Below are 20,255 nucleotides of genomic sequence, written 5' to 3' on the forward strand. Positions count from 1 at the left end.
GTTTGGTGAAAATGAAGGTCTGCAAAGGAAATGCAGGTTCAGGTTATGGAATGCAAACAAAAACAGGAATTTATGCAATTGATCTTCGCGAGCAAGTTTCTGGGCAAGTGGAAGGTGATTCACACAAGATACATACACACACACGCACGCACGCACACACACACACACACGCGCGCACACACACGCACACACACACACACACGCGCGCGCACACACACACACACACACACACGCACACACACGCGCACACACACACACACACACACACACACACACACACACACACACACACACACACACACGCGCGCACACACACACACACACACACACACGCGCGCGCACACACACACACACTGTTCTGGACGGCTCTGCCCGATGGGCTACGCCGTAAAAAATAAGTGTGTAGCCCTAAAACATGTTTTTTCCTTGGCTTGTTCCTGACATAACCGAAACACCCCTCCCGAAGGTGCTTCGCGAACGCGCTACCCAATGTTTCCACTCGGGTTTTTCGAATTTCATCAATCGGTGCCTAAATTTCAAAAAATTGAAGATTTCACCAAATGCCAAGTTTTCATTGGATATCGACTGCTAAATGATAACAAACTTGTAAATATTGTTTACGATACAAACTTTATTGACAAATGAACTGTCGAACAATCTTTTTTTTAACGAAAAGAGTTGCGTAAAGTTCGCAAAACGGCCTCATCATTTGCCGTGATGTGACGTCACCGGCCCTTCCCTCCAATCAGTGCGCAGCTTGTTGGTAGCCTTTTTCGTCCTCCGCACCGATTGGCCAAATGTTTGCGCCTCCCTCACTGATTGGCCAAGGTGTCATTGGTCGCACTTCGATTGTCGGTGGCCAATCAGTGTGGCCCGCTTCGTGTACGCCCCTCCCCCTTGTCAATCAAAGGTCCTCCTGGGCGTGGCTATTGCTTGCCTTGCACGATGTTTGCCTGTCATGGTGTTGTACTGGTGATGTGGCTGACTGCGGCCCCATCGGCGGTGCCCCGAACTGGCTTCCTGTTGGTTCTTAACTACTTAACATGCCCCGCCTTCTCGTATTGTTGATATTTCCCCAGATTTCGACCAATTTCGATTTCTTCCACCAGATCACCAGACTCGGACCGATTTCACCCAATTGGGTGAAATTTCACGAAGAGTAGCAACGAAGCGCGCTACGAGAAACTTCAGTGCTGAATACACCCCGGAACCGAGCAGCTGATTTAAAAGTACAGAGAGGACATTCAAAACTTTCCCACCTTTTAATTAGCACTTTCAATATTTTTTATGTAACTTTAAGTTTCCCTTTTAGTTTTAGCTCTGCAGGGGCGAGTCTGCGAACCCAGCCCTCCCCTAATCCTCCTCTTCTTCCTCCTCCATATCACGATGGCCCGATTCCATTATATGACATACCAGTATTAAATCTATGAATAATTTTTTTCCCTTTCGGTCAATATGGTCTTTTAATCTCGTTGGACACATATAGCGCACGTGTAATGTATTAAACAGCGGTTAAAATTAGCAAATACTGATACTCGATGAGTGAAACCGGAACTCATTAAACAATTGCGTTTTTACGTCACCTTTATGGTTTTACTCGCTCGCCGTTACTGGAACGTGCTCTGGACTCTGGTGTGTCCTTTCTTCAATCTCGCTCTTAACGGCTGTCTCCCATCTCGCCATTTTCTTGTGCCGGCATGCCGGAGCACGCAGTAGAGAGAGTCGTTGTGCATCCACTCGTCCTCCTCAGCGTTGTGGATCATTTTAACCGGTGAGGCCTTAACTATAGCCTGTAGTGCAGGCATGACTGGCATGGCGAAATCTCGGCCTCCACACTACTGTATGCATGACTGGCATGGTGAGATACATACAATATACCTCTATGGTACGCATAACAGGCCTGGTGAGGTATACTGGTGAGGTATAGTATATGCTTCTATTGCATGCATAACTGTCCTGGTGAGATATATGCCTCCACTGTACGCAAGACTGTTCTGGTGAGATTATATGCCTCGATTGTATACTATTACTATACATGACTGGTCTGGTTAGATATATGCCTCTACTGTACACACTGGTCTGGTTAGATATATGCCTCTACTGTACACATTACTGGTCTGGTTAGATATATGCCTACTGTACACATTACTGGTCTGGTTAGATATATGCCTCTACTGTACACATGACTGGTCTGGTTAGATATATGCCTCTACTGTACACATGACTGGTCTGGTGAGATTATATGCCTCGATTGTATACTATTACTATACATGACTGGTCTGGTTAGATATATGCCTCTACTGTACGCAAGACTGTTCTGGTGAGATTATATGCCTCGATTGTATACTATTACTATACATGACTGGTCTGGTTAGATATATGCCTCTACTGTATACATTACTGGTCTGGTTAGATATATGCCTCTACTGTACACATGACTGGTCTGGTTAGATATATGCCTCTACTGTATACATGACTGGTCTGGTTAGATATATGCCTCTACTGTACACATTACTGGTCTGGTTAGATATATGCCTCTACTGTACACATGACTGGTCTGGTTAGATCTATGCCTCTACTGTATGCATGACTGCTCTGGTGATATATGCCTCTACTGTATACATTACTGGTCTGGTTAGATATATGCCTCTACTGTATACATGACTGGTCTGGTTAGATATATGCCTCTACTGTACACATGACTGGTCTGGTTAGATATATGCCTCTACTGTACACATTACTGGTCTGGTTAGATATATGCCTCTACTGTACACATTACTGGTCTGGTTAGATATATGCCTCTACTGTACACATTACTGGTCTGGTTAGATATATGCCTCTACTGTACACATGACTGGTCTGGTTAGATATATGCCTCTACTGTACACATGACTGGTCTGGTTAGATATATGCCTCTACTGTACACATGACTGGTCTCGTTAGATATATGCCTCTACTGTATACATTACTGGTCTGGTTAGATATATGCCTCTACTGTATACATTACTGGTCTGGTTAGATATATGCCTCTACTGTACACATGACTGGTCTGGTTAGATATATGCCTCTACTGTATACATTACTGGTCTGGTGATATCTATGCCTCCACTGTACGCATGACTGGTCTGGTTAGATATATGCCTCTACTGTATGCAAGAATGGTCTGGTGATATCTATGCCTCCACTGTATGCATGACTGGTCTGGTGATATATATGCCTCTACTGTATGCATGACTGCTCTGGTGATATATGCCTCTACTGTACGCATTACTTCTCCTGCGAGATCTCGACCACTACTGTATGCATTATAAGATTAGTGATTATGGGGGATTTTAATTTACCAGCGAGAGGATTGGGTCCATGACCTGGGAATGGACAGAGCCGATGAAGGTTTTCTATATCTAGACCTGGATTGCTTTTTAAGCCAGTTTGTAGAAAAGTCCACAAGGGGGGAATGCATTGTTGGAATCATAACATTGTGTGTGTGAGTATTTGGAGTTCAGGATTTTGGAGTAAATCTATTAGATTTTAGGAAGGCAAACCGTGAGGATATGGGGAGAGATTTGGGTGATCTGCAGAGTGGCCACAAAGTCCCGATGCACGCAGTTAGAATTTAGTTAGAATTTATCTGTATGCTCTCCTCCATTCTCCGCACAAATTAGAATTTTTCTCCACGTTCTTCTGGACATCTTCCATGTTGAGGGTTGGAAGTCTTAAAAGCAGCCCCTGACACTGTTGTTAGGCAGAGATGAGAAATTTTCTCTTTCACAATGCCCCAAAGCGAGTTTTCACATGTTAAGTCCGGACTTCGAGGAGGCCACACTATCTCAGATTCACGTCCAATCCATCATCCACTGAATTTGTCGTCGAGATATTCTCTAACTGTGAGAGCATATCCCGGTCGATCGCTGAATTAACGCCAGGGGGGTTGACTCAGCCTGTCATCCTTCCGAGGTCGGCAAATTGAGTACCAGTTCACTGGTAATTCCCTGTTTGTCGTAAAAGGCGACAAACAGGGTTGGCGGCAGGAAGGGCATCCGGCCGTAAAACATTGCTTCAAAAAGGGGACCAACAAAAACGACAACAACCACGGTGCCCGAAAAAGGCCAACACCCGCTTTGCGGGGAAAAATGGCCTCTAAACGTGTTTTTGTTTTGTTTTGTTTTTTGTGAGAGCATAAATGTGCTGGTGCACCATCTTGTTGCAGGATAGCTGTTACCTTGAGAACTCTCTCACACAGTTGTGGAACAAACCATGTCTGAAGCATGTTCAAATAAGCAGTGTGATTGACGCTTGTATCGAAAAAATATGGCCCTAAGGAGTGATCGTCTGAAATTGCTGCCCACATCATGACATGAAGAGGATGCTGTTCAATTTCCTCTTAAAAATGAGGATTTTCTTTGCACTAAAAATAAACATACCTGGATCGATTGCTGAGGTAAATAGCACACTCATCTGAAAAAAAAAAATACACCGTCCTCATTTAATGGTGGGAAATCGCTGCAGAAGAGCCTTGCTCTAAATCAAGTCAAGTCAAGGACACTCCCTGTTGAAAAAGCCTTCTTTTCCCATGCCTGCATCGTGCCGCGCGTAGGAGCTGGCTTATCTAACCTCTGTGAAAATCTTGTCCTTGTGTCTTCAAAACTTGCTCCTCGCACGTGGTCGTGAACCCTTACCTGGAAAAACAATGAAATTGAAACAAATAAGTAACAGAGGACACACTATTGTGCATAGGGTCTTTGTGGCCACTCTGTAGGTTGGGACATAGTAACATTAATCAGCATCAGAGGAAAATTCATCGTTCAATGAGCAAATTGGTCTGGTCTGGGCGATCGGTGCGAGCGGACACATTTTCTTTCCCTGGCGCATTGGTGCTGACTGTGTGGCGGCTGGGTGTGCCTGAGAGACAGTTTGTGCTGTGTGGAGCAAACGACGAGGATGAGCTTGGTCTGCTCGCTTCGCGCTCGGCAGCTGGAGTGAACCAACTGTGCGCGAAGGCCTGTTTTCCCAAGCACAGACTCGGGGGCCCGTGCTGCGGCTGGCGGGTGAACTGACTGCGTGCCAAAGTATGTTTTCCCACGCGGGGACGGGGGCCTGTGACGATCCCGGACGGTCAAGGGGACGAGAGCCGAGTTCACACATTTATTACTTTCAGTTATTTTTCCCCTTGTGTTGTATACGGGTCCGTGATACGAGAGCGCTCCATTTAGGATTTTGCTTACCGTGCATTTCTTTGCTTCCTGGCATTATTTTTATTGAACCCTTTTGTTGTTACATTTTCATTCCGTGTCGGTTTGATTTGATCATCGTCGTTTGAGGACGTCCAGTAAAATCCGTGCAGGTAAGTTCGTCACTCTCCTTTCCCTCGCGTGTAAAGAAGATCCGCCATTGTTGGATTGAACGCCTTGGAGTGTAAAGCTCGATCGGCTATTTGTCCCCAGGGGTGTTCACCCCCGGGAACGCGACAATATATATATACTTTGAAATTTTACTTTGGTGAAGGAAAAGCGGAGTGGGTGGGGGAGGGAAGCCGAGTATTGAGATCGGCCTTAGATTTTTCGTGTTTATATCAGGGGGCCTCCAAGGGGGGTCCTCCCAAATCGGCAGAGGTCTGAACTACAACCTCCAGAGGTGACCGTCGGCACACCTGGTGCTATGTTTTAGTCTGTCTGGCAGTCAGATAAAAATGAAAATCATTCCAGGCAGGAAACTTACTGTTTTTGGGACGTTGTAAAGGACGCGCACAACAAACATGAGAACTAATCTACTGTGTTAAATAAGGTGGTGTAATAGACGGTGCATCAACGGTAAACTTCTGAAAAGTTTTTTAAAATATATTATATACGGTATATATATATTTTTTTCTACAGCCTTTAAAACTTTATTTTATTTCAAAAAGGATACTGATTATAATATACTTGATCATTGTAGCATACAAATCGCATTGTTGGCACTTTTTATTTATTTGTTTTCTTTGTATACAAAGTCGAGGCTCATGTGAGAGCTAACACTTCCAAAAACCTCCAGTTTAGCAATACCTGGACAATATATTTCGCCATTTTATGCCATCTCGACCAAACAAATTTGCCGCTCACGCTCTCAGCATTGGGGAATATTGAGTTTCAGATAAAATCGTGGCTTGTAGGAAATATAGATCGTGCTCGGAAACACAAAGCAAGAGTTTAAAAGACCCTTCCTATGTCCTTTTTCTCCAGACCATGTGGGGTGAGGTGTTCCTTTGGAGCATTTTGTAGTTTTAGCTGATATTTAAAAGTCTTTGATTTTTGTTTATGTCATGTATAGTAACCATTGTATTTAGCATACACTGGTTCTATTTTAATGAGTGGAAATGTGCATTTTTTTTTGGTCGTAGGATCGGCAAGGTGGGAAACCAGAAGCGTGTGGTGGGAGTTCTGCTTGGAGCGTGGCACAAGGGTGTTCTTGATGTATCGAACTGCTTTGCAGGTGACCATTGTGATTCATGTAGCCAAGTCCGAGTCATAAGAACTTCATTCACAGTCTGAGTTTGGCCAAGTCTGCATGCCCTCATTTTAAGTAATTACCCTGTGCTCGCAAAGTGAAAAGTGGGGTTAAGCAATCTGTTGCATCTGCACGTGCGTATGTCGAGATCAGGCATTTAGTTATGCCTTTTGACTTATCTAATTAATGTTTGCTTCACAATTAAATGTAGAATTAAGCTTTTTTACTAAAACTATGTTTCCTTACATGATTCGTACAGCCAAACAGTTAAGGCTTTGGAATGTGCCAATGGATACACTTAGAGTTTGTGCCTCGATAAAACTGCGCTTGGTGGAAAACAAATTTCGCAATCCCTGTGTCCTTGTAAAAAAAAACTTGGCTTCTGCAAAGGTCTGGTTGACATCTAATATCCTCAAGGAAGATAAGAACTAACTCAGAGAACTCGGGAATGCTCTCCTACACTTTCACTTGGCTCAGTGTGCCAAACAAGATAGGACTCGGGTGGAGGCTTTTAGTCCACTCTTTACTGTACTGCAGTTTTTTTTTTTAATTCATTTTTCGGCAACTGTTGGTCCGATTGAGAAATTTTCACCATAGGAGTGCCTTCACCTGTAGAATGTTTCAGTCATAATTATGCCGTCATAAGTCACATGGTACGGGCACCATCTTGGAAAGATTTTGCACCTCCATATCTCCGAAGCTGCTCCATGGGATAAATTGAAGCATGGCTCATTGTCAAGTACTCCCCATGGGGAATAAGGTATGTTAATGATTGTCATCAGTGCCTTCATTATGACGTCATAATTAGACTAGTGCAATGCTTGATTTGATTAATATAAAAAAAATTCTCTCTGCAACTGTTTGTCCGATGGACGAAAACTTTTCCCCATGAGAGCGCCTCCTCCTGTATAATTTTTAATGAAACTTGTGATATCATCGGTCACGTTGTACAGGTGCCATCTTGGAAAATCAAAAAACGTACCTCTATAGCTCCAAAACCACTCCTTGGAAAAGAAAAATTTTTTTGAAAGGTGGCAAAGTCATTCCCGAACCAGCTAGCCAGGCCTGATGTTTGGCTGGCAAGTATTTGTAACTAGCAGGGGCTACCCAAGGGGAAGGAGGGGTGCTCCTGGTGCTGCCTGGCTGGGTGAGCTTTCCCTGGTGTTGGTTTAGGCTGTGAAAGAGTAACAAAAAATAACCCACAAACGAAATTATTTAAAAGATTTCAACGTTTTCAATGCACAACATGTACAGTCACGTGAAAAACTAAGTACACCCCATGTAAAGTTTTGACTTTTTCAACATATTTCAACATACAGCTATTTGATCTTCATTTCAACAATATTGATAGATAAAGGTGATACAATATAACAAATATCATGAAACATTTACATTTTGAAGTCCATTGTATAATTTAAATAAACATAAATGCAAATTTTGCATGTGGAAAAAGTAAGTACACCCCTACATTTATCACGACTTCAAATACCTAAAATTAGAATCAGGTGCACCAGCTCAGGTGCAAATGATTAGAACATCGTTAGAGAGGATCTTGGAGGAACCTGTCTTATTTAAACCTCAGACATTTAGTTTGGTTTGCTCTTTGTTGTTGAAGTGTGCGGCATCACCATGCCTAGATCAAAAGAGCTCTCTGAGGCCTTCAGAAAGAAGGTTATAGATGCCTACGAATCTGGGAAGGGATTTAAAAAGATCTCCAAACAATTTCAAATCAATCATTCGACTGTCCGGAAGATCATCTACAAGTGGAGAAGATTCCAAACAACTGCCAACTTGTTCAGGCCAGGCCGCCCCAGCAAGTTCAGCCCGAGAGCAGACCGCAAGATGCTGAAAGAAGTCCCCAGTATGTCATCACAGGACCTACAGGTAGCTCTTGCCACTGTTGATGTCAAAGTGCACGAGTCTACCATTAGAAAGAGGCTGCACAAATTTGATCCACATGGGAGGTGTGCCAGGAGGAAACCTTTGCTGTCCAGAAAGAACCTCAGGGCAAGACTAAAGTTTGCCAATGAACACCGAGGCAAAGATCAGCACTTCTGGAACAATGTGCTCTGGGCAGATGAGTCAGAGGTAGAGTTATTTGACCACAGTACCAGAAGACATGTTTGGCGAAAACCAAAGACAGCATTTGACCACAAGAACCCGATACCAACTGTAAAGCATGGTGGTGGAAATATTATGGTTTGGGACAGCTTTGCTGCATCAGGGCCTGGGCAGCTCACCATCATATAATCCACTATGAATTCTTCATTGTACCAGAGGGTGCTTGAGGATAATGTGAGGCCATCTGTCGGAAAGTTGAAGCTCAACCGAAGGTGGACCTTGCAACATGACGATGACCCTAAACATACCAGTAAATCCACCAAGGAATGGCTGAAAAGAAAGAAATGGAGGGTTCTGGAATGGCCAAGTCAAAGCCCCGATCTAAACGATTGATCAGAAGCAACTCCGTTTGGAGATCGCACAGGACATGCTGGAGACTGTGAACAGCGATCCCAGCTTCCTCAACACAGTGATCACTGGCGATGAGTCCTGGGTTTATGGGTACGACCCAGAAACCAAGTTGCAGTCATCACAATGGAAGCATCGAACATCCCCGAGGCCAAAAAACACAAAATTTGATGCAGTAGCGTTGTTCAAGTTTTTCCGTCATTTTGTCAAAAACGAAACTCCGACGGCGCTCGCTTACATGTCCTCACTCATCGGCGGTCTGCCGTCGAATGACAGCTTCTGCAGGTGGGAAACAATTCACGCATGCGCATTAGGATCGCCTACATACGTGCACCAATCAACGCCTCCCTAGCTTCTTTTTTTTTACGCACGAAAAATAAAGGTCGGATACTTTTTGAACACACTACGTATACCTGGGTCAACATTCGCACCCAGGTTAGACAGCTCAAAGGTGAGTGCACATACCTCGAAGGTATCAATCCATGCACCAATCTTACGATATTGTGTTGGGGTGGTCCGTTGGCGGGGAAAGAAAAGGGTTGTTGAATTGTTTTGTGAATTTCGTTTTTTGGTTTCACAGTTCCATTTGATGAGGATGACAAAGATCTCGCAGTTTGGTTTCTGGATCACGACTACCTCGAGAACATGTACGGGATGTTTAAGAAGGTTAATGGTGAGAAACCTGGATCTACTTCTCTCATTTGTCTTTTTTTGTGCCTTCACTTTGGATCGCAATTTGTCGAAATGTAAACCCTTGTAAGACATCGGCCAAATGTGACCTTTTGACCTTGGGATTCCAGAGCAGGATAACTTGCAGGGAAGTTTTAATACAGTACAATATCCATTGGTTTTTATTTATTTACAATCTCCCTCTTTCTCCGACCCCAATTATCCCTGCTGTTGTCTGCACCATGGTGCAAAGCGAGGGAGCGCATTGTCGGATGGTACCACACTGGGCCGAAACTGCACAAGAATGACATTGCGGTGAATGAGCTCATGAAACGGTACTGCTCGAATTCTGTTCTCGTCATAATTGATGCAAAGCCCAGAGCACTGGGTCTGCCAACCGAGGCCTACATTTCCATTGAGGAGGTGCATGACGTGAGTGTTTCTCCTTCCGTTCTTCACCACGTTCCACGATTTGTGCCGAGAGCAAATCATGCTGAAAATTATGGTGATGGAGATGTCTGGAACATGACATTACCTGTGAGCTTTTGGTGATCATGGAACCGTTTCTGCCCTTTAAGGATGGCACACCCACTTCCAAAACCTTTGAGCATGTTCCCAGCGAGATTGGTGCAGAGGAGGCGGAAGAAGTTGGTGTGGAGCATCTGTTAAGGTGCTTTTGGCCTTTACTTTCAAGTATCAATGTTGAATGAACTTAATTGTTTGGGATTATATGGCAAACATATTGACCTAATACAGTACTATAAGATAGGCCGTAATAACTTGAGAAACCAGAACGGCACTCGGTAGAGAGCATACCTCCGCCAGGCTGAACAGCTTATGTGTTGTATCCCACTGAGAGGCTGGGTCTGGATTCGGACCTGAACCAAAATGTAATAGATTTGTTCTTGTCACCTAACCAACTCATCCACCAAGTTTATTCAGAACTCGTCCACAACTTTTTTAAATATCATGTTATATATCACTTTTCACCCAATCTCACAATGGTGAAGAATCACTTAATAATTAAATAATTATCGTATCTGAATCTATATTCAGATCTTCACCAAAATCTAATCGATTCTTCCTTGTCACACACACAACCGGTCCACCAAGTTTCATACAAATCCGTCCACATATTTTTGTGATATCTTGCTGTGCATCGTTTTTGGCCCGATCTCCCAATGGTGAAGAATCACTTAGAAACTTCTAGTAGCCGGATCCGAATCCGGATCTTCACCGACATCTAATCATTTCGGCCTTGTCACTGACGCGACCTCTCTGCCAGGTTTCGTCCAAATCCGTCCACAACTTTTTGAGATATCTTGTTCACAGATGGACAAACAAACAGACAGACACGGGTGAAAACATAACCTCCATCCACCTTTGGTGGCGAAGGTAATCGAGCTTGATGTCAAATAATAATCAAAATGCAGAGTCGCCGACGGTTTGTTTCCTTGCTCTCATGTACCAGGCCTACAACAAATACATGTTATAAGGTTACTGCAGTTTGTTGTGTACTTTTTACATGATCGGATTTTTTTTAAACTTGTTACATTTCAATTACAGTGCAGTACTATGGCTAACACCGTGTTTTTTCTCTCTTCCTACCCCCTCACCCTCCCGCCACATGTACAGGGACATAAAAGACACAACAGTGGGAACATTGTCCCAAAGAATTACCAACCAAGTTCAAGGATTGAAAGGCCTGCAAGCTCGTCTTGTGGATGTACGACGTTACCTAAAATGTGTCTCTGCTGAAGATCTTCCGATCAACCACCAAATTGTCTATCAACTGCAGGTATTAACATCCCCGAATAAGCGTTGTTTAGGACTCTGTAGTTTGCAATTTGAAATAATCCAAAGTCCCTTTCCTCATTTCATATAATGTGACGTCACAGCACCTTTACTTCCCTTTGACTTCACCACATTACAAGGGATTTCCTACAAATGATGATCAAAGGCGAGCGGCAAATTGTATGAGTGAGACATGAGATCATTTATTTTCGTTTAATTACTTACATTACATGCAAAGTACTTTTTATGCACAAACATTTAACTTTGCATTACTTTATTTAGGCCGGAATAAAATATTAACACCCCTGATTGAAAACAAACTTTATTTTAACTTTCTATAACATCAACATAATATTAGTATCTGGTAGTTTGCATTGCAGACGATATTCTGTGCGATGGCCTGATCCAGATTTTGTGAAATGTGGACCAGATTAATTTTCTTCTTTTTCAGTATCTAAGGCTCGTAGTGGAGCTGCCACGCACACACCACGCATTCGTGGACATACAGCCGAATATACGAGACAAACGCACTCGCCAAGCTTGGCGGAAGTACAGTAGGAAGTACAGTAAAACTCCGACATTCGTGGGGGATATGTTCTTGAAAACTACCGTGAATCTCGAATCCGCAAATGTCAGGGCATTGTTTCAATGGGAAAGAGAGGGTGAGGTCATGTGGGTGTTGGGGGTCTTGCACTGACCTAAGGTGAAGTCCTTCCAACTCTTTCACCGTGAACTATGTGGAAGATAAATTATTGTCAGATGTGAAACGAGGCGCTTCAAACCTGGGTTACACGAATGTCAGGGTTTTACGGTACCATCAATTATCTAGCTACCAGCGACGTCACAACAATGGCTCCATCTTTCTCGCCATACTGAGTGGGGCATTTCGTCCTCCCCTTGGATGCCAACCTATGGGGAGTGTCCATGTTCCTATCCTTTTAGAATGCTGAACGTCAAGCAAGGAAGTGGCACGTACCATATTTAAAGTCTTCGGGATGACTTGGACGGGATTTGAACCACCGACCTCCCAGACGCTCCAAACTCCCGATCCATGGTCCCAGACACGTTTGATGGTGTTCATCTCATTTTATGTTCAAATGTGTCGATTGAACCATGTCTGCTTTGGAAATTCTTGAGAACTATTTTTTTAAAAACACACACAAAAAGTTAGATTGGGGAAGGAAGAACACAATGTGGAGTTGTTGTAATATGGAACATATTTTCAGCTTCGTTGACGATCTTTTAATTTATTCACCATGATTCCCTGTTCCCTTAACGCTTCTCCATCCAGGACGTGTTTAACTTGCTTCCCGACGTTGACCTCGGCACTTTTATCAAGTCCTTCTACTTGAAGACCAACGATCAACTGTTGGTGGTGTACCTGGCAGCACTGGTACGCTCTGTCGTTGCTCTGCACAATCTCATTAACAACAAGCTGGCCAATCGTGAAGCCGAACGCAAAGAGGGTCAGGAGAACGACGGCAGCGCAAGCGGAGCACGAAAGGCTGAGCGGCGGGATGATAAGGGGGAGGGCAAGAAGGACGATAAAAAAGATAAAAAATGAACTTCCTTTTTGCCTTTATTTTGACAAAGCTCTTGTGCATGTAAATGTCTTAAACCCCCTTTCTTCTTCTTCTTCTGCGTCTTCTTCTTCTTCTTTTTAATGCGTTTATTTTGTTGAGCTGACCAGTTGTACAGAGCGAATTTGAAAAACAATCTTTGAAATTTGTTGATGATGAGAATGTCATCAATCGGCAAACTTTCCAATAAATTTTCAGCTTCTACAAATTTGGAGCTTCATCTCTCCCTATACCGCCATTGAACCATTTATCACATTATTCAGATTTGTTCTACATTACAGTAATATACTAGATTTTTAGAACTATAGGTGTTTATAAAACTGTAGTCTCGTGTCCTGAAGCTTTGAATTGTTTTGGTGTGGGACGATGGAGGTTTAATGTGGATATTAACATTATCTGTACAAGTTTATTTAATTTCAGAACGCATCCAAGACAGGTGATTAATGTCTATCTGCTTCAGTAATCACAAGAATGCAATGGCATTTCATAATGGAGTGCTTTGGAGGGGTATATAGATTACAGTAGATCTATGGATGAACGATCTATATTATAGTAGATCTGCATGTGGACTCGACACTCACCGACTGCCATATGCAGACAATTAACCATGAGTGAGGTTCATGAAATAATGGAAAGCTAGTCTTGATCATGAAGGTTAGTGCAGTTCGTTGTGCGTCTGCAGACAGGTAGAACAGTATTGTGGTCTGAGGAAAAGGAGGACAATGGGTTAACACCTCTTTTGTTTTGATGGAGGATGAACACTGGAAATATTGGCCAATCTTTGCTTCCCACGGCATTCTTTTTAAATTTTTCGTTTCCCAACTGAAGGAAAGGTTTCTTTTTGTTGTTTTTATTTTTATTTTCTTCCTTATGATCCACACTTGTAAACAGTGATGCATTTTCTGGTTTGGAATAAAGACACTCGCTTCCACATTGATTATAGCCGAGGTGGTAATTGAGAATCTCACTTTCATGAATGAGAGATCCAAATCATCTGGATCACGGATTCCAAACAGCGCAATTACAAACAAATGTGCTGGAAGGGAATGATGAAACAGCATTCGAAAGGATTATATTTAATACCTGCTGAAATAGGAACCATGACAATAAGAACTGCAGAGTTCATAGAACACCTTACCCCGTGCTGTCGTGAGGGTCTACGAGCAGCAAATTTGATTGGTCATGCTGTAATATTTTGTCCAAGTACTGCTAAACTCGTGCTTTTTGAAAGTGTTGAAAAGGCGATCCGTGTTCTGCAGTGTTCACGTATATAATTCAATTGAAATAAAATAAAGATTTTAACGGTTGTGGAAAAACAAATTCCGGAAGTTTGCCGCCGTTGATGCAGCGTCTTTTACACCAGCCAATTTAACATGTTACATTAGTTATTCGTGCCTGGTGTTTGTGTCCTTTATGACGTACTTTAAACAGTAAGTTTCCTGTTTGGAATGATTTTCAATTTTATTTGACAGACACAAAATATTACCTCACTCCTCTCTGCACATGCACAATCAGGACCAATTCAGAGACAAAGTACTAATAAACTACAGGTTCGTTTTCCAATTCGTGTTCAAAATATAACATTTAATTTAAATCAAGTTGTTCCTCGATCATAAACTGAAGGCTGTAGACAGACGGACAGAAGCGCACCACTTGCTTAGCCCGCTTTTTGCTTCACACAGTGGGATAAAGATTCTGTGGTGATTCATAGAGTTCAGAAAAATAAATTATAATCAAGGAACCATGTGGACAATCTTCAATGTTCATAAGGTGCTTTTTCAGGTGTGTTATGAATAGTTTGTGGAAAGTAATCATTTCCATCTGCTTGGAAAGCCACATCACCATTACATAATAACAAAAATAGCCCACCCTGAATGAGGTGACGGTCATCTCTTGAGGATGTATTGAAGACCTCTGTGGGTTTCGTGGGACTCTCTTGTGAGGCTCCCTGATCCCCTGGTATGATAAAAACAAACAACAACATGCATTTTAAGGCCATTTTCCCTGCTAGAGCGGGGGTTAGCCTTGCGGTCCCCATGGCATCCCCTGGTGTGATACGAAATTGAAAAATCTAAGATTAAGAATCTCATCGAAATGCGATGACCTTAAAAAAAAAAAGTGCAAAAACGGATGCCCCTCAACTACAGACCTATCAACTTGCTTCCAATCATCAGCAAGGTCATGGAATCCATCATCACAGTTAATATGAAATCCTTCCTTTTCTCCAACAACCTCATCTCAGATCACCAATTTGGTTTCAGACCTGGTCACTCCACCTTGGACATGCTGCTTCTACTCACCCAGCAGTGGATGGAGGCCCTCTACATCAGACATGACATCAGAACCATCTCTCTGGATATATCTCGTGCTTTTCATACAGTCTGGCATCCGGTCCTGCTCTCTCCGCCTATGGCATCCAAGGCCAACTCCACAAATGGTTTCCTATAGTTATAAAGTACTAGCAAGGATACCCGTCTACTACGGGTGCAAATTGGAAGGATTCTTAAAATTCATTAATTAAAGGTGAACCCTCTGACTATATCCGACAATGCCTAAGATTGGGGGTATTGATATCAGAAATTTTTCAGCTAAACAGACCTAAAACATTTAAAAAAACTGTTGTACATACATTTTCTATAAAATATATTCTATAATTTATATAAAATATAAACTAAACAGCATTATTCTCTTTCGACTGGATGGGAAGATAGTCGGCCTAGAAGCACCGATTCTGGAGATTCGCCTGTTTTGATTAAAAAGTTTTTCCAAAATAACGTTTTTTACCAACTATGAAAGAGCATCTAGTCCAATATGTGCCTTATACAAAAAATATAGTCACAACTTACAGCGTTCGTCATCTGTGCCCGAGAGTGCCTCGGGGTAAACCACATTGCGTGTCTGATTGTTGGGTGCCAGGATGGTGAGTTTTACTGCACTGCCGGTCCGAGAGGCAGCCACATACAGCTGACCGTGTGAGAAGCAGGGGACAGAGAGGTCGACCCCTATTGTCTTGTACGTCTGACCTTGAGCCTTATTGATGGTCATCGCAAAGCATGGCTTGCAGGGAAACTGGAGTCTCCGAAACTGGAACGGCAGCTCAGAGTCTGACGGAATGAGCGGGATCCTCGGCAGAAGGACGCCCTCTCCTTTGTATGGTCTACAGGAGATGGTGGCCTCGATGACATTGGCATGTAGGCGAGTTATGATGCAGCGTGTACCATTGGTGGTCTTGGGTGTTTCCATGTTTCGCAGGATCATGATGGGCACACCGAGTTTCAACTTGAGGTGTGGTGGCATTCCTGACAGCTCGAGAGAATTGAGAAGCTCAACAGGGTAAGTGACTGCCTCCTCATCACAGATGGCACTATCCGCAGACTTGTCGATCCTCTCATCGCCGGGAAACTCTCCCATGAGCCAGTTGTTGAGCTGGTTGACATTGGTGTTCAGCGGAGAAAGATTTGCACGCTCAGCCAGCCATTCGGACCGGACTCCATTTGTGGTAAAGCAAGGGTAGACTTCAGCCTTCAGCTCCTCCATTGTGGAGACGACCTTGCCTATTTCAGGAGGAATCTCGATCGTGTCTGGTTCGGCCAAAAATGGTATCAGTCCATTGCCTATTTCCAGGAGCAGCTTAGAAAAGTCAGTGGCCCCTTCATCGCCAGACAGGTGAGCTCGCATGTTGGTGGTCAGGTGCTTGACAGTCACATGGTGCCACAGGTGGGACGTCCTCAGGCTGGCGTTGACAATGTTGGATCTGGTACCACTCTTGACCACTGGGAGGATCTGTCGAAAGTCTCTGCAGAGCAGTGTGGGAATTCCTCCCATAGGTTTCTTTACTCCTGTGATGTCCTGTCGTGTGCGGTCTACAGCTTCATAGGCTGACTTGTGAGTCATCAGGGCCTCATCCACAATGATGACAACAGCATCCTTAATGACCTTGGCCAATGCTGTTCCACGCTTGATGCTGCATGTTGGCTGCTCTTTGAGGTGCGTGTCGAGTGGGATCTTGAAGGTGCTGTGCAGCGTTCGTCCTCCCTGGAGCAGTGTTGCGGCAATTCCACTGGACGCAGTAGCAAGAGCAATCTTGCCTCGTGAGCGAATTTTCTTCAGAATCGTGTTGATGACGAAGCTCTTTCCTGTGCCTCCTGGTGCATCTAGAAAGATGAGGTTGCTGCTCTTGTTGCCATTGTTGATGTTACCTTGCTGCACAAGTTCAAGGACTGCATTGTAGACCTGACGCTGTTCATCTGTCATTTGCTGTTGGAGATCATCAGTTTGGACAGCCAACTGCTCTTGGTTGTAGTCGACTTCCCTGAAGTATTCTCTCTCAAGCCTATCTTCTGTGCCCCTCTCTGGGGTAGGTAGGTCATACGAACTGAGATGACGACCGCCCATTATGATCACCTTGTCTTCGAGAGAGCAAAGCGCAAGGTTGTAGATGTGCTCGTTGTAGTCAGCAGCGGGATTATCAACATTGCGACGGTGCTGAAATAGGTAGTCTTCAGAAAGGATTTCACGGAACTTATCCCATAGCGTGCGTGGATTGCTAGGAAAACATGCGGTAAGGATGACTGCCATGAGACTCCGGAGGTTTGGTGCAGACTGGCTGTTGCTTGCCTCATCCATAGCAAGGTGGAGGTGCTGGTCGTTTTCCAGGAGTTCCAATGCGAGACAGGCTTCACGGAAGGACAACTCTTGACAATCCACTGTCCTTAGAGCAGCGAAAGAGGATGGGCCACATACTTCAGTCAGAAGAAGTCGAACGTAGTAACAGTCTCCCTGTCTCGGACTGATGCTGTAGATGCGGCCAATTGCCGGAGTCTTCCGTATTGCATGTGGTCCTTCGACCACCACTTCTCCCCACTTGCGGCGGGTCCACTTCTTGTGCGTCTTGTCCCATGTGTCGTACTCGGGCACCTCGTGGTATTTGAGCGTCTTGGCAAAATCGTCATGATTGCAGAGGTCGAAGAAGGCAGTCAGCGTAGTGGCTGGTGGTGGTCGCTCTGCCCTCTGTATGGCATTATCCATATTGAAGTAGACTCGCTGGCCATTCTCGAGGTGGACAGCTAGGCCAATGACTGGAGGGAAATGCTCGGAAATTGGGTGCTCTAGGATCCTCCAGACTGCCTCGCTGCTCCCAACGTAACGTGCATTCTGGAACTTAGCTACCTCATCCATTTGACGATTTCCAGCCTACTCATTGGCTCGCTGCAGTTCAAACACTGCCTGATCGGTCCCCTTGGTGACATACTTTGTGATATACCTGATGCTCTTGATGCTGGAGCATATCTCAATGTTGATGTGGCAGTTGAATTGGCAGAGGAGGAACGGGTTGTAGGGTACCACCCACTGATTGGTGACTACCTGCACCACCCGTTTTCTCTGCTGGTGCATCTTGATCATCCCAGTGTAACCACCATCTTCTGGCTTCAGACGTCGGTATTTGGGGTAGCTGTCATTTCCTTGCTCAGTGCTCTGGAGAAATGGCTTTGGGAAATCTTTTGAACACTTCCAGTCCTTCATGCAAGGGCTGTTCTGGTTGAGATTTCCGCATGGACCATGGATCATATGTGCCATAACCATCATGTGCAGCTCAGGATCTTGTTCCTTGGCGGGAATCTCAGCACTGATGACCATATCAATTTTTTCGGGCTTGACTTTGTCCTCTGGAGTGACCCATATGAGGATGTGGGCATGAGGAAGACCACGCTTCTGGTACTCAATGGTGTACAGGAAGGCTCTCATCGTCCCAAAAGCTCTCTTCTTTAGTAGCTCCATGAGCTTCTTGTGCTTTTGTCGAAAGACACGGGCAATTATGTCTGGCCGATCATGAGCTGCTTGTCCTGGCAAGAGGTTTTGCTGGACCTCGACCCATTTGGGATTTGTTGTCATTGTTATAAAGAAGTCCGGCCTCCTCATGCAACGCACATAGGCCAAGGCATCACTCTGCCTCTCGTGCATCCACCTCGGCCCACCTGTGTACGTCGCTGGAAGGACCACCCTTTGCCCAACATTGCGAGGGTCGCCATCGCTGGCCATGAGACTGTCATGGAGGTTGCCGTAGTTATCAGCGAGTAAGGTCTTTTGCTCCCGGCGGATAAAACCCAGTCGCTCTGCCTCGATTTTAGAATTATACATCTACCTTTTAGAATATACATCTACATCTACCAGAAACTGCTGAAAGAGTCGTCGCATCTGCAGTATGTGATTTCCCTCTTTCACCATGATGTGGTAGCTGTAGTCTGCAGCTGTGTGAGTTTTTGTCCATCTTTTCCAGTAGCAGTTCTGGCCACGAGGTGGATAGTGTAGCCATCCGTTCCATATGGGAACACAATGGGGTACTGTAGTGCATCATAAGATGCATGCAGCTCACTTATCCTTTTGAGTGCCCCATCGCGAAGTTCAAGGACAATATTTCTGGGTTCTGTTGGCTCATTGTCCATTAAGATGGCGACTTCTGGTGCAGACTGGGCGTTGTACTTGTAGCGCGTGCATGCTCACCACGTGGTCGCTTGTTTTCGCGGATGATTATCTGGCTCTCTTCCGAGTTATCTCCTTCTGCAAGCATATCTCTTGCAGTCTTCAGCTCACGGACCAGATGGTTATTCTCGTGGAACCACTTTGTGAGCATTTCAATGATGTGTGGTTTGAGGCCGCTGTGGTTCCTGGCAGTCAGCAATTTGGCATGCGAGTCCAGGAAGTAGACCTGCAAGAACTTTGGCTGACCTTCTTCAGGCGGGAGCAAGCTGCCAATGCGGTGGAACACTTGACCTTGGATACGGAGGCTCGGGTTCCAGCCCTGTACTTCAGCTTCCATATGCCCGAAGCTCGTCATCACAAAACTGCCATTATAAGTTCGAATGTTGTCAAGGAAGTGCTTGCTGAGGAGACCACGAGACCTTCGCCAGAGAGACGTTCCTTCAGGAAGGGAGGAAGGGCAGGGAAAGGCTCAAGGACGACTTTCCCATTGTTGCAGCACACACCTTTGGTCTCTCCTTCGAACTTGTAAGCAGAGCAGTGAGTGCAGACTTGGTCCATTCGGCCGATGTCTGCGTGAGTTGTTGGCTCAGCCGGGTCATACGTGAATCCCTCCCTTTAGTCCTTGAGCCAACCGGCCATTTTTTGAAGTGAATGCTCCGGGGGGGGGGGGGGGGGGGGAGTAATTCTCATTATGATTTTCCATTAGACCAATGTCTCAATTGTGAGAAACGGTGTGATGGACATCTGAGAACGGTAGCTTAGTGCCCGGATGGACGCCATCTT

The 20,255-nt window shown here is 44.6% G+C and overlaps 2 protein-coding genes across 2 annotated transcripts; one reads left to right on the forward strand and one right to left on the reverse strand.

Moving 5' to 3' along the window:
* Window positions 1-966: 966 nt before the first annotated feature.
* Window positions 967-13,923, forward strand: PSMD7 (proteasome 26S subunit, non-ATPase 7). Its single transcript, XM_068118768.2, has 7 exons — window positions 967-1,771; window positions 6,374-6,465; window positions 9,530-9,622; window positions 9,872-10,050; window positions 10,197-10,288; window positions 11,254-11,416; window positions 12,704-13,923. The coding sequence occupies exons 1-7, from the start codon at window positions 1,698-1,700 to the stop codon at window positions 12,974-12,976; spliced, it is 966 nt and encodes a 321-aa protein (XP_067974869.1). The 5' UTR covers window positions 967-1,697; the 3' UTR covers window positions 12,977-13,923.
* A 1,904-nt stretch (window positions 13,924-15,827) lies between these two features.
* Window positions 15,828-19,130, reverse strand: LOC144892751 (uncharacterized). Its single transcript, XM_078781095.1, is given in 1 exon segment — window positions 15,828-19,130. A coding segment is annotated over 1 exon segment (3,303 nt).
* Window positions 19,131-20,255: the final 1,125 nt, after the last annotated feature.

This window comes from Myxine glutinosa, chromosome 6 (assembly GCF_964187855.1).
Source record: "Myxine glutinosa chromosome 6, kmMyxGlut1.1, whole genome shotgun sequence".
Classification (NCBI taxonomy): domain Eukaryota; kingdom Metazoa; phylum Chordata; class Myxini; order Myxiniformes; family Myxinidae; genus Myxine; species Myxine glutinosa.

Bases quoted from the DNA above. Each gene is read 5' to 3' on its own strand.
- PSMD7 (XM_068118768.2), top strand. From the start codon at position 1,698: ATGCCGGAGCACGCAGTAGAGAGAGTCGTTGTGCATCCACTCGTCCTC. The intron at 6,466-9,529 runs GTGACCATTGTG...TTGGTTTCACAG, and splicing joins TGTATCGAACTGCTTTGCAG to TTCCATTTGATGAGGATGAC. The intron at 9,623-9,871 runs GTGAGAAACCTG...CATGGTGCAAAG, and splicing joins GATGTTTAAGAAGGTTAATG to CGAGGGAGCGCATTGTCGGA.